The 15,224-nt window shown below is 35.2% G+C and overlaps 1 protein-coding gene across 1 annotated transcript in view; it reads left to right on the top strand.

The window, feature by feature from the left end:
• The window catches only part of DEUP1 (deuterosome assembly protein 1), a 48,418-nt gene that overhangs the window by 21,151 nt on the left and 12,043 nt on the right, over window positions 1–15,224 (top strand). The window contains exons 7-12 of the mRNA XM_072858888.1: window positions 2,146–2,358; window positions 7,094–7,239; window positions 7,866–7,971; window positions 9,535–9,729; window positions 10,765–10,851; window positions 13,784–13,983. Of these exons, the coding sequence (XP_072714989.1) occupies window positions 2,146–2,358; window positions 7,094–7,239; window positions 7,866–7,971; window positions 9,535–9,729; window positions 10,765–10,851; window positions 13,784–13,983 (947 nt within the window). The remainder of the gene's footprint in view (window positions 1–2,145; window positions 2,359–7,093; window positions 7,240–7,865; window positions 7,972–9,534; window positions 9,730–10,764; window positions 10,852–13,783; window positions 13,984–15,224) is intronic.

The raw sequence follows: 15,224 nt of genomic DNA, 5'->3' as shown, positions 1-15,224 counted from the left end.
AAGTATACTGTGGAGATACTTTTATCTTCTGTGCTTTTTACTAATATGCAATTAATTGTGATGACAAGTTATTGAAAAGTATCTTACCAAGTAAGTAATACATGCCATTACTATGTTGACTCAAATATAAAGTGCCCTCAAATCTAAGATAGCCCTCATTTTTCTGAAGATCATATATACACATTAATATAATTTATGCAGAAAAATGAATTTCTATATGCTACTCCAAAATCACACTTGGAGTTGTTTGTTGGATTACTTATCCCTTTTTTATCATATTTTCCAGCTTTCAAGTTACCATTCAGTCCTTGGTTGACTTTGTGGTTCTTTTTTACTTGCCAATTTGCTTATTACTTTTTTATATAGCCTATTGATCTAGCATATTTTTATTTTTTTAATTCCTTCCACTCCAGAACAAAATATTGATTTAATGATGTCTTGATGACCTATCCTGCTCTAAAAAAAATTACAAAATAACTTACAAATTAACTGGGCCACAAGACAGCTTGAAAATTAAGTTAAGGGGAAGCCAATTATGTTGCTGACTGGTAATCCCCTTTTCCACTGTTACTAAGCTCATTGGATCTTAATCTAGTGAAACACTTTATTAACAATTCCTATGAGATTCTTCACCCGTATCCAGAGTTTCCAAGGATGACAGTTAAGTTTTGTTTATAGATGCTGAAAGCATTGGAACTATTGAACTTCCATACAAATGTGTTAAAAAAGCAAGGCTTTGACTAGACAAAACTACCGACTGATGCATGATTATATAGTTAGACACGTCAAAATAGAGTACTCAGGGTGATCATCCACATTTTTGTGTTGAGGCTTACATCACTGCCATCAGTGAACTTTCTTTGAAGGCAATTTTCTTCACAATTGTAACATAACACTGACTAGTTCATTAACTAGAAGTCTGATGGACTGTTACCCCTTAAGTGTTTCAAAAGCATTAATTGGTCCTGTATCTTTGTCTGAAATTCCTCTTTTGTGAGATCTTTGATTTCCAGCTGGAGTCTTGCACTATATTTTTCACAGGATGCTTTGACATTTTGGTGTGTCAGACTCCATAACTTAGATGTCAGAGGGACCTTAATTAATTATCTGTAAAAATTAAACTTACCTGCAAATTTCTTCGGCTTTTTATTTGATATGCAGCCAGTGGTCAGTTCTACTTAGGTGTTCAGCCAACACAAATTATGGGAACATAGTCAATGATATCAAAAGCTGTCTAAAGCATGCCTTTTTGCAGTCCTTATCAATGAAATATGGTATTTGTAACCCTATTTATTTTTTATACACATTTTCTTGCTCAACTTGATCTCTGCACATGATATATGGTTTACAAGTTACATTTTGTTGTAATTTTTCAGCTAATTCTCAGTCTTCTGAAGGAGTACTGCTGCTTGTTAATCTCCCAGTAGAGGGATCCATGTGGATAATTTTTTAAACAGCAGAAACAGTTACCATAGTAATTATGCTTCTTCACGATGCCTGTGAATTCACAAATACTGGCAATATAAATTTTCTCAAGTTTTGGGTTTAGGATTTTAATTAGTACAAGAAACTGAATGGAGTGTGGGACTCTGCAGAATGTGCAAATGATTCTTCCCCAGGTTTAAGTAAGGATAACGATATCAAAGAAGTACAGTTACTGTAGTAACTGAGCTGTTTATACATGAACTATGTAATGCTAGCCCTCTAGTCAAAGGTTAATACCCATCCTGAGGCACACACACACACAACTCCTACTGAGTTCAATGAATCAAAGAAGAACATTTCTCTCAAATTATTTTTTATAGGTAACTGCTTTGAGTAGGTCATCATAATCACCTTTTTCACATTTGGGGCTAATTAACATTAAGTGCTAGGGAAATACACAGCAGAGGAGAAAAATCCTTGAAAAAATTCTGTGTCCTTGAAAGTTTCTGAAACATTTTTCTTACTGAGGGCAAAGAACTTGAGACTAAAAAAGGAGGTATCCTTTAGAGAAGTAATGCAAACTGTACCAATTGTGCTATCTTTTGTAAACAAATACTGGTGAAAATGGAAATAGCTTTATGATTTTAGTAGCAATGGTTTGGTCCTAACAATTTACATATAATTATTTAATTTCATTTAAAATATTTTCTTGTTTTATAGAAGCAGACCCAGAATTATCAATTCCAAATAAGGAATAAGAAACAAAACCAAGAAGAGATAATTACCTATGGCCAGCCCGAAAGTGAAAAGGATGAGTTGATTATTGAAAAACTAAAGGCAACTGTGAATGAAATAGCAATGAACAAGAATAAACTAGAAGAGGAAAATCTGAAACTCCGGGAGGATCTAAAAATGTACCAAAACCAGTGCCAGGTAGTAATAGTTTTTCTTTTTCATGATGACTGTGGAATTAATGTTGGAGCATTAATTATTTAGGAATATACTTCAAAAAGTTGTATGGAGATGCCTATATAAAAGATCTGTACATTCGCTATATTCTTTGCAGGAACACAGAATGAGCTGTGAACAGTACAATTTTTTGAGTAACAAAGAGAAAACAGAAATATGTTTGATATGTTGTAGTATATTTTATTCTTGTCTGTGTATCTAGGGTTTTATAACTTTCCTATATCCATAGCATCTACAGGAACTTAGCCTCATTCACTTGGTTCCTTGTATATAAATGACTTCTATGAAATCTCTTTATTTGATTTACACCTTGTTGTACACTGTGCCATAGAGTTAGTAAATAAGTATATAGAAAAGTGTATGGTATACTTTATTATTGAGAGAAGATTTTGCAGTCAATGAATTTTTAAGTTGCCAGCCATGTGAAAAACCATGAATTTTTATTTTATCCCTAGTGTACCATTTTTCAACGTAGCACTGATCTATGAGGACAGCCATTTGGGCCTCTTCTTTTGGTCATGAGTTCTGACAAGACAGAGATAATACAAGATCTTCACAGCCTTTTTTATTAGCTATGTTTGAAACAGATCAGGAATGAGATTCTCATTGCTGTTTTTTCCAAGTAACATATTCAAATTATGCTTTTGCTTATTTATTTAAGCACTTCAAGGTTCAGTAATATATTGAGTGGCCTACAGTGACTTCAACTCTTTCTGGAGAAAGATAATCTATTTCTGTTTATAGACAATCTTGAAGACTTATAACTTCATATGCAATATACTTTATAGGAATTAACATATATGTGGTGGAGGTTGATTTCAGGTGTTGTCGGAACAGGCAAGTATAGCACATGTGTTGCTTATACTTTTCATTTGCACATTAGTTCACCGAGTCATTTACCTGTATACAAGTGTCCTGATTTTGGCTGGGATAGCGTTAATTTTCTTCCTAGTAGCTGGTATAGTGCTGTGTTTTGGATTTAGGAAGAGAATAATGTTGATAACACACTCATGTTTGAGTTGTTGCTAAGCGGTGCTTACACTGGTCAAGGACGTTTCAGCTTCCCATGCTCTGCCAGGCGCACGAGAAGCTGGGAGGGGGCACAGCCAAGATAGTTGATCCAAACTGACCCAAGGGCTATTCCATACCATATGACATCATGCTCAATATAGAAACTGGAGGAGTTGGTCAGGGGGCAGCGATTGCTGCTCAGGGATGGGCTGGGCATTGGTCAGCGGGTGGTGAGCAATTGCATTGTGCGTCACCTGTTTTGTACATTCTTTTATCATTATTATTATTATTTTCTCTTCCTTTGCTGTCCTGTTAAACTGTCTTTATCGCAACCCATGGGTTTTACTTTTTTTTCCTGATCCTCTCCCCCATGCCACCGGGGTGGGGGGGAGGGTGAGCGAGCAGCTGTGCGGTGCTTAGCTGCCGACTGGGGTTAAACCACAGCAACAAGTTATCGGTATGCAAGCAAAAGCCTGTGTTTTGGGGCCTGTTAAAAAGGCTGCCATCAAAAGTAGTGGGACTAGAATATGGAGTGGAATAAATCAAAGTGGAGAGGGAGGTGCTAATCTCTTCTCCCTGGTATCCAGTGATGGTATGCGTGGGAATGGTTCAAAGCTATGCCAGAGGAGGTTTAGACTGGACATTAGGAATCATTTCTTTACCAAGAGGGTGGTCAAACACTGGAATGGGCTTCCTAGAGAGGTGGTTGATGCCCCAAGCCTGTCAGTATTTGAGAGACATTTGGACAATGCCCTTAACAACATGCTTTAAGTTTTGGTCAGCCCTGAAGTGGTCAGGCAGTGGGACTAGATGGTCATTGTAGGTCCCTTCCAACTGAAATAGTCTATTCTAGTCTAGTTTAGTCCAGTCTAGTCTATGGCAACTGGAGCAGGTGGATAGATGCTATATGACAGAGAGAGTAGATGTCATTGTGCTATAGCCTTTAAGAAAATCTTCAACCAAGAGGATTTTTGGAATTGTGTGAATAGCATACAGGAGCTGTAGGAAGCACTGAAGACATTTTAAGTAAAAGTGGAGCTAGATGTACATAACAGTATCAGCTAAAGGGCAGAAAGTTGCAGAATAACTGTGCTGGTGGTGTGGAATACTGCTATGTTAGTTAGAAAAGCCACATTTGCAAATAGCTGCAGAAGTCATATACACTGATATAAAGTCAATGTATGGTGAAAATGTGTAGCTCAGAGAAAATATTTTTTTAGAAATGTCTGTATGAGAAAGAAGGAAGTGCAAGGCCTGTTGTCAGCCAGAAGAAGTAAGCAGGTTTGCGTGAAGGAGTGCTAGGTGGAGGACAGGAATAGTTGGACCTGATGTGGGTAAAGGAGGGAGGAGTAGATGAGGATCTTGGTGGGGAGAAGGCTGATGGCAATGGCAGCAAGCCTAGTATTGTGCCTCATAGATCTTCTATGCCGATGACCATTTCATCTCTGCTTCTAAATATTTCTCTCATATTATTAATTAGCAAGGAAACAGTGATGAAGTGAAATGTATGGAAGACCAATTTGTTGGCTGTACAGAAAATATGAACTTTAGAAGATCCAAACTGAGACTGCAGACTATTTCTCCACCTTATGAATGGTCTGACAAACTTAATTGCAGCCATACATGAGAGGCAGCCTGAAAACATCACACAGGAGGCTTGGTTCTTGGAAAGTCTGCATGAAGTCAGCTGCTGGACACTAATTTACATAGAAATACAGAATATAATTGTATTTAAAAGGTTGAACAACTTTGAGTAGAATTAGAACAGGAGCTGATCAGGAAATTTTTGAGACTTGATATCAAACACGGCAAGCTAGTTGAAGCAAAACTTTTCACAGAAGAAAAGAGAGGATTTGGTAAATTTTTCAACTTGAGACAGACTCTTATAAATAGAAATATAAAAAGTTATATTTCATTACATATTTTCTAAAAAAACCCTGAAGTTTTCTGGTTCAAAATTAATTTTCATTTTGGTGTTTTAACTAGATGCAATAGATATTTCCTAAAATAATAAGTGGTACATATCTAAATGATTTTTTTGAAGTGATGTGTGAAACTCTTGACCTGAAGTTCTGTTTCAATTATTATTGTGGCTGCTGCTGTGGCTGCTGTTGTTCCTGCTATTATTACAATTCACAGAAGAAAATACAATATATGTAAATATGTATGATGACTGCAGTCTGCCACAGATGCTATGACTTCCACCACACAATTGTGCAGCATTCATTTCTCTTATCCACCCCACACTGAAATCAGAGGGGTAACCCTCTCCCAAATTCATATATTATAAAATAATTGTGGATATTTCTTGAATGTTGAAGTCATGAAGATGATCATAAGCAAGTCTTGCAGACAATTTTAACAATTCATTAAGCTTTATTTCACTTGAATATGTCCAGACTTGCGTTTCAGGGTTTAAAAAAGCTCTCTCAGTCTTAATTTAACAAAGGATAAGATGAATGAATCTGTATATGCAGTCCCTATAAAAAACGTAAAAGCGCTTCATATCTGTCTTCAGCAGCCCTTCCAGCCAGAGGAAAACCACAGGCTTCTTGGAAGGAAGGTCATTCTAATATGAGGCTCTAAGGGAAATAAACCTTTGAAGTTCCTTGCTTGCAATGTCATTTCTGGATTCCAGTTGTCTTTTGAAAGTTTAAAGGCTTTATTTTTGCTTTTAGACATGGAAACTCTATTAAAATAAAATGAAGAAATTATGAAAAATACTAGTGGTTTTAGTGTAATAATTTTAAAAGCAAAGGATCAACATCCTTGGAAAATCTTTTTTTTTTTTAATCTTGAACATGCTTTTGGATGTTGGGTGAGAGGAAATAAGTATTCTCTGGATATTATTATTGCAAGAATCTGATTATTATTGCTACTTTTGTTATTTGTGGGTTATATTTCCAAGTTCTTATCTTTAGTTTTAAGTATATTTTGGGGAATTCTGATTTTTTGGGGAATTCAGATTTTATGATGCCAAATATAACATCTATCTTCAGGTTGTCTATCACATTATCAATAAGAAATTAAAGGTAAAATAGAGACAAGATTTGTGGAGTCCCTAAGAAAAATCTTTTTGTGATTGTTTAAAATTTTGTGATGTTCATTTAAATAAGCAATTAGCTCCATGCAGATAGAACTAGTTTTGGAGATGATTGAGCACACACCTTATCTAAGTACTTAGGTCCAGATATATCTGCTCCAAGCTTCCAGGCAATGTTAAACGAAGACATGCACTTAATCCTGCCTTTCTATAGCTTTGTAGTTTTCAAGCTTATAAATTTGTAAATGCTGTTAGGAAAATAGAAAATGCAATTTACTTATGGCACTATTCCTGCATGTGAAGCATGTTCTAGGATGCAGAAACAAGCAGACTGTATATTTTAGAAGCATTTAGTACAATAAAGAACTTCTGAATGATGTTTCCTATGATAGCTTCAGAGGCATATGCATTGGAACATTGCAAGAGCTGAAGAATATTCAGCATCTGATTTTTTTAGATGACATTTCTGGAGAAAGGAACTGACATGAAAGCAATGCCTTTTTCAGAAATGAAACTCAAAATAAAAGCATGTATGTCCTTTCATACAAATCACACAGGTATCGAAAATTATGTGTTAAAATACAGCATTTTGAGCTACTACTGTCTCATTTTATTTAACTATTCATGTGTTTGCTTGTTTCTTAGAACATGGAGGCAGGCTTATCAGAAATGAGAAACGAGCTGCAGTCACGGGATGCTCTCTGGAGAAGGATACAACTAGAATGCCAACAGTTACATAAAGAATTACTGAAAATCAGAGAGTATAAAGATATGCAGGAAATTCAAATAAAGTATGTATGTTGAAGACTATTTAAATTAACAAGTACTTCTGAGCTAATAACTTTTCTTACATTTGATTTTAATTAAGTCTGTTTAAAGAGACACTCTGGATTCAAATGTCAGATTCTAAACAATTTTAGAGTAAACATTTTCATTAGCAATTATATATTACAAGATTGCAGGCAATAGATGCAGGCTCTGTTAAAAGGCTTTAATGCTGCCTAGATCTTTACAAATCAATGCATTTCATTTATTTCTATTTATATGTTTACAGTGCCTTCCATTTTCTCAGCATTAAAACACTTTGGAAGTAGTGTGATTAAGATTCTCCCTAACTTCCTTTGAATAAAATGTTCATCTTTTTATGGTTTATCTAATTTACCATAGCTATTTGAGATTATATGAAATACTAATCTGCCAGACATTTCAGGATTCTTTCTGCACACACTTGCATTGTCCTTAACCTCTAGATACCTTCCAAGATGGAACCTGGTTTAGGACAAATCTTTTGGTTGTTTTGGTTTTTTTTTGTTAGTGAGCAGGTCTTCCACAGTTTTACACTGAGGAGAGGATACTGTAAGGTAAAGGTTATTGAACATTCTGCTTGCTTCATGTTTAGTTTATTTCTTATTTAAAGGCATCAATCATCTTGTGTACCACTTACTGAGCAACTAGAAAATAAAAACACTGAGCTATTACTATTGGCACAAAGTCAAGAACACCAACAAGAAGAGCTAAACAAGGTATTTCATATTGTTAAGTATTTCCAGATCTTAACTGCAATGTGGGATTTTAAAGAGAGCAGAGTACTGACCTTGGGTATGTGTATATGCAGAAGACAGCAGGAGGATAAATTGTAGCTGTAGGAGAGTATGAAGTTTTCATATACGAAAAAGTTTTCATATATGGTTGCATTTCTGGAGGTAGTTGTATAGCTGTACAACTGACATTCTCATTCTGTGCACTAACAACAGAGCTAGCTACTTCATTGAAATAATAGAAGAGACCATGACAAAGCATCACTGATTCAGATAATACCTTGCAAGTAATAAACCCTCCAAGGCTATGAGTAATTCATAGGCTATAGGAGGTAAGTAGTAGTTTGTAGGTGGTCTCAGATGTAAGATATGCTAACAGATCAACTGATACAGGTCACTATGGCAGGTACCCACACAAGGCTAAGCTTAATCAGTCACCTGCTGCACAGTCTAGGGCAGTGCTCTTTTGTTTGAACTGTGCATCACATTGCATTGCACATTTCAGAAGTGCTGTGTGCAAGCAGTAGTGGCATGGCACTGTGGAATGGCATATGGCTTGGCAGGCCAAAACACTTTGGGAGTAGAGGACGCTCAGAACTCCTCTTACAGGCATGTTGTGGTTTTGCTGAGTAGCAGTGTAAGCAGGAATATCTCTAATTGGGTGCAGCTGACTTGGATGCAGCAATTTTGGCATGATAGTCATGATCTAGCTCTTAGATTTTTTGCATCTACATCTATTTGTTTACAATTCCAGTATTTCTGTGCAGTTTGCATAAATAAAAATGAAATGCCATCTGCTAGTGATTGTGTACAGTACTATGAGGAATTATTAAAATGGGTTTAAAGATTGTTATGCTGGCTTTTGTAGTTTTGTTTCTTACAGAATACAAAGATCTATCAGTACTAAATTGTTGGCTATAGTAGAAAGATTATTAAAACAATCTTTGTGTTGATTCTTTGGAGAACACTGCACAGGAGATAGTGCAGAAAGCTTGACCTTAAATTTTATATATAATGGCAGGAAAGATTCTCATAAAGTGATTTACCAGATATACTCTTTATTTCTAACATAGTTTCTCATTAAAGAGTCTCTAGATTGATTGATTTATATTGCTCCCAAGTTAATTTAGGCTGCATTAAACTTATTTTAAACCTAAATTAACTTAGGAGCAATATAAATAAATCATACTTAGGTTTATTGAATGGATATTTCCTTGGATATTCTTTTCCATAAATTCCAATTCTTAAAATTAACATAATTTTTGTTACATTCTTTTTAAATGTTAATTTAAATGCCTTGTATTTTGTTCATTTCTAATACTAAATAGGCAAATGAAAACACAAGAGAAGGGTTGAAAAAAGATGTAAAAATAAAGCTATGTGCATTGACTCATGAAGACATTTTATTATAAAATCTCAAAAATCTCTGATTTGGTTAGAAGAGTTGGTGTCTTGGAAGCAACAGCAAAAAAGTCACTAGTAGGTAGTAAGTGATGCAATCATATTTACTGCACAACATTTTTTCTTTTTGAAACATATTTGCTACAGATAAGAAACCATCTTTATCAAGAGGAGCAGTCCCATTGCGCTGAGCAGGAAAGAATGAAGACAGAAATCTCTGACCTGACAGAAGAGCTTCATCAGGAGATCACTATAGCAACTATCATGGAGAAAGCTAGTCTTCTGGAAAGACAGTTAAAAATGGAGTTAGAGATAAAAGACAAATTGTTAGCAAAACAACAGGTATGCAAGCAGGCAAAACCAGCCTAGATCATTTTATTCCATACTATTGATAATAACATACATTTTCTGTGAAAAAAGACATTACATTTCTTGCTGTAGCTTTCATCAGCAGTGCTGTAATATCTGTGAAGTCTTACTAAAGCAGCCAAATTGATACTGGAACAAGAAAGCACCAGTAAATGTCAACTGTACATGTAAATTGCAATTCATTCTGACCATCAAATGTAGTTACCATTTTAACATGCAAAAGATCTTGAAAACTTCCAATTTGTTGTTGTTATATGTGCTCTATCATTAGAACCATTTATTAGATTATCTAGAACGTTTCCTAATTTTTCAGGTTTTTTTAAAGCTTTTTGAAGTATGTTTCAAATCTGCTTAGAAAATTCCAGTAATTTTAAAGCTGAAAACTGTGAGATACTAGTGTTTTAATGGCGAATTTCAGTTTTTAAAACAAATACGTTATCTTCATTACTTAGTGTTGTAAACCAAAAGAACCTTCATATTTAGAGGTTTCTGGGTATCTCTGAGTTTTCTGAGAGGGTCACTGCATATTGAAAATTGCGGTTAATGTAATACTTTACTTTTGACAATAGGAAAGTTAGTGTTTGGGAAAATGAGAGACATCTGCTACTGTATGGCACTCTTTACCAGGCCATATTCCCTATTGTATCACTAAAAGAGTGGATGTCATTCCTAGGCTTCATGACTAGGATTTAATCCCGTTTCAGTGGCCTACAAAATCTGTCCCTCTTTGTATCTCGTAACTGCATGTGAACTCCCTTATTTTCCTAAGTCATTACTTCTTTCAAAAAGGTAAATGAAATCAGAGGTGTTGCATTTGTATATTTTTTATAGCTGGTTTAAGACTTCTTTCTGCTTTAGTATTGCTGCATTTAAGAAAAATATTATAGTTAGTTTCATAATTCTTTATGTATATTTTGTAAAACTAAACTTACATATATCTATACTCAGTGTTATTTCAAGGTAACAGTAATATTCTCGTATTTAACTAAGAATTTAATCTTTTCCTAGTTGATGGATTTCCGATACAAAGTTATCCAATCTGAAAACACATATCTAAAAGAGATGGTGGAAAACCAGGAGTGTAAAAGTTGCATGGTATTTTTTTTTTAATCTACGCAATATGCAAAACAGTTAGTGATATTTATTGTAAATGTAGATTGAGATCATGGCAGATTTAGAGATTTCTGGCTTGTGTAAACTAAATAAATAAAAATAAGGTGTGTGACATAATCAAAACCAAGTGGTATTCACACACAGCCTGAAGACGGGCGTAGCTAGGAATCATTTTGACCTTAATTCTACTAAACTAGAAGTAAGCTAAATTTTTCAGTAACTGTCTAGACACTAAACAGTTTCTGGAAGCCTATTTTTTTGTAAGTGATGTCACTTATTTCAGAAAATATTTATTTTTAAACAGTCATCATTCTCACAGATACAGAAATATGTCCCTTTTTTACTATTTTACCCCTTTGTTCATAGGATATTTAAATAACAGTGTAAAAAACGGACACGTTTTGCCCCCACCCAGCTTATTTTCAGAGTTCAGTATTTATTTCTCTCCAAACAGGGGTTATTTAAAGTCTAATTCATAAAAAGTGTGCCATAATATCATGTAGAACTATAGTTTATATGGATATAATAAATACTATATACGCTGCCTTCCACAAAAAGCTTCAAAATGTCCCCTGCTTACAGAACATCTGCAGTTATTGTATCTATCACTAGAAAAAACACTGGATTGCTTGTAAATACTGCTGTAAATACATCTTTGGGGGATTTGTAGCCTGTTAGTTGTCTTACTGTAGACTGACAAATGCATGAAAGAATGTCACATTTTTCCACACCCTTAAAATGGCACGTATCATAGAATCATAGAACTGTTTGGGTTGGAAGGGACCTTAAAGATCATCTAGTTCCAACCCCCCTGCCATGGGCAGGGACACCTTCCACTAGACCAGGTTGCTCAAAGCCCTGTCCAACCTGGCCTTGAACACTTCCAGGGATGGGACATCCACAGCTTCTCTGGGCAACCTGTTCCAGTGCCTCACCACCTTCATAGTGAAGAATTTCTTCCTTATATCTAATCTAAATCTACCCTCTTTCAGTTCAAAGCCATTACCCCTTGCCCTATCACTACATGCCCTTGTAAAAAGTCCCTCTCCCGCTTCAGGTAGTGGAAGGCTGCTACAAGGTCTCCCTGGAGCCTTCTCTTCTCCAGGCTGAACAACTCCAATATATGTCTATCAGTGATGTATTACCTATACATACATATACAATATTATGGATATTTGTATGTGTATATATGATATATTATTGTGGAAACATAGATGGATGTGTGTATGCTTATCTAGCTCTTCTCCACAGTGATATTCTTCACAAAGATGGAGAAGAGATGTCTGACAAGAATCCTTGTAGATATCACGTGTTTGTTAAATTTTAACAGTAAAATCCCGTTACTAGATATACCAAGGTCACTACACATATCAATGAGTTTGTGGACTTAATAATTCCTTCCTACTTTACTAGTGTATTGTGAGCATCTAAACATTAAAGATTGTGAGGTATTTGATATTAAGATTGCAGGGACTGGAGAGATTTTTACGGGTGTGTTTGTACGGTACAGTAGAGCACTACGCAGACCCCTCAAACCAGTGCCAGCCTAAGTCAGTATGGTATAATCGTCATCAGGCAGGGTTACTTGTTTAGATTTCAAAAGCAATTTATCTGTGCCCACTCAGTTTTGGGGTTCATGCCATTATAACCGTACTGCTGATTCTAGAGCTATTGGTGGTAGGGTGACTTAGCACTCTACTTCTTCGTCTGTTCTGTCACTCCTCTCCACCTGGAGACATAGCTGAGCCCCTGCCCCCCATCCTTGCATACTAAATACTAAATTTTCTTATACTTTCTGGCATTTCCATGCCAGCTTGGCTCATAAATTTCCCCTAAAACTAGCTAAGCAAGGCAAGGTTTACAGGAAGAGATGACATCAGACCAGTTAGTGCAAGGAATAGACAAGCTTTCAGGTGCAGGAGCCCAGTTGTGCTAGTAGTATACTAAGAACTAAATCCTTAATACTCATGAGTTACTGGGTTCCAAAAGAATGAGGTAAATCTAGAAATATATGAAAGCGCAACTTAATAAAATGTATGGGGTTTTAGTCTTTTGTGTGTAATCTGATAAACCTTTTGAGAATTTTCTGTTGATGACAGTATACTGTTATTGCAAATATATTTACACAATGCAATGCAGTATTCTGCAGAGAGGCAGTTCCAAATTAGCTAGCTCATGTGTGCAGCATAGACTTGATAAAATAAGTGACAGGACAAAAAAGGAATGGGTATCCTGGCTAGTCAACTTCCAGAGCTAATCTCCATCCTCCCCTCTTGATATCCTAGTGGTGAGCCTCTTTAGCCCCTGCTCGCAGTGCACATGTTGCATGCATTTTCAGTATTTTGACCTGTATACCATGTGGGCTAACCCAACTGAGAAGCAGGGTTTAGTAACACAGACGGAGAGCACTGTGCTAATGTGGCTTTACTTTACTGCTTCTGAAACTGAAGGTGACTGTATCTTGACACAGATATTAAATTGTGCCTGTAGACATACCCTGTATCTAGTATAGTAATGAACTTCCATAATTTTTCATGTTATTTTTGGTGGAATTGTTACTGGAGGGAGCAATACAGTCTGCAGCTATAGCTGTTATGGTTGCTTTTATGTCATAAGTTTTACAAAGCGAGCGATGAATTTACAACAATAATATTTTGAATGCATGTTTGTTGAGAAATTTTAATTTGTTTTATTGTGTTGTAGAGGCTGTTATCCCTTCTTTTCCGTTTATCTACAGTGGGTTTTTTCTGGAGGCAATTCTCTTGGTTTGCTATAAATGCTGCATGATTACATATGGTAGCTAGGTCTTTCTTTAGCATAGAACATTGTTTTGTCTTTGCTTGTTAAAAATACTAACATCCATTTATTGTGGAAAAAAATAACTATTTAATGATGGTTTTATCTCCTTTCACAGAGTATAGATTTATCTAACAAAGAGCATGGAAATTTCACAGATTCCATTCACAAACTGGAACATGAGAACGTAAGATTACAAAATAGTCTTGTTAAACTACAAAATGACACAGAAACATCGATACTGGGTTGCATGGATACATATGGAGAAACAGAGCACAGCTACCAAACCCATTCAAAGATGCAAGAAAAGGAAGAGAGGTAATATTTAGATTGTACACATATATGAAACTTCCTGTAAGTTTTTGGGAAGCATCTAACTGGGCCAAACTGTTAAGCTTTTTTTCTGTTTCTGTTCATTCAGAACTCCCATCGACATAAATATCAGACCTAGTTAGTATATTTGTAAGCATTTCCTACATTTTTCTGGGTGGCTAACTGAATTTGGCAATAAATGAAGTCCCAGAAATGTTTGATCATTATTTTAATATTTGTCACATGAAACAGCTTAAAAAACTTTTTATGTGCTGCTTAAGTTATTCTTAGTTCCGGGTTTTGCAGAACAGGACAGAATGTATTTTTACTGACAAATAAAAACAAGACAAGGAAAGGATATAAAAACCAACATGAGAGGTAAACTGCTCCACAGGAGGTTATCTTAATAAGCAGTTTGAACTACAACTCCTGCTGAAAAGCTTTGTGTCCTGCCAGTTTCATTTGTTGGAAGTTTCATTAAATGTATTTTAATGCCTTGTCTAGTTTTGGTGTTCTTGGGTGACCTGATTTTTAAAAGAAAGATAATTTCAGATGCCCTGAATAAATCATTACTACATTAAACTTCTTGTTAGGGAAAAATAATGAGACTTAAGAATACTCAGACTCATAGAAAACATATTGTAGTGATGACTTCCTTCTTAATTCCCTGTATTCAGTGAAGCACTGAATTACCTTCAAACATGTTATAATCATGGCATTGCGGTAATAAAAAGAAAATTAAACTCCCTGCTAAACAATATTTCACAGTACAGGAGAGTAAAAATTAATAGGAAACTAAATATTTTGATCATTTGTAATAAAGAACTTACATGATAGCGCTAATATAAAATAATTCTGTGAAGCAAAGTTTAAATAATTTGAGCCAAAATTGTACAGGTTAAGATTTCAAACTCATATATTCAGTCTTTGGCAAAATTGAAAGTGATTTTCTTTCTGCAAAATGGAAAGGCACACAGTTATATGTAGCTACATTCTTGCCTAAAATTTCCTTTTAAATATGATGTTTAGTGTTAGAGGTAGTATTCATGTGTATGTAAATATATATATATATATATATATATAAATAAAATATGTCTGCATGTACATATATATATGCATATACATAATACACACACATATATGTACGGAAGTGCAGCTATGGCTGTTTTCCTGCTAAGCTTCAAATGGTGTTGAAGGTTTTGCTGAAACAAATACTTACAAAGCAAGATACAGACTATTCTGCACCT

Source organism: Ciconia boyciana, chromosome 1, assembly GCF_034638445.1.
Source record: "Ciconia boyciana chromosome 1, ASM3463844v1, whole genome shotgun sequence".
NCBI classification, from domain to species: Eukaryota; Metazoa; Chordata; class Aves; order Ciconiiformes; family Ciconiidae; genus Ciconia; species Ciconia boyciana.
This window is presented reverse-complemented; position numbering and strand designations above follow the sequence as displayed.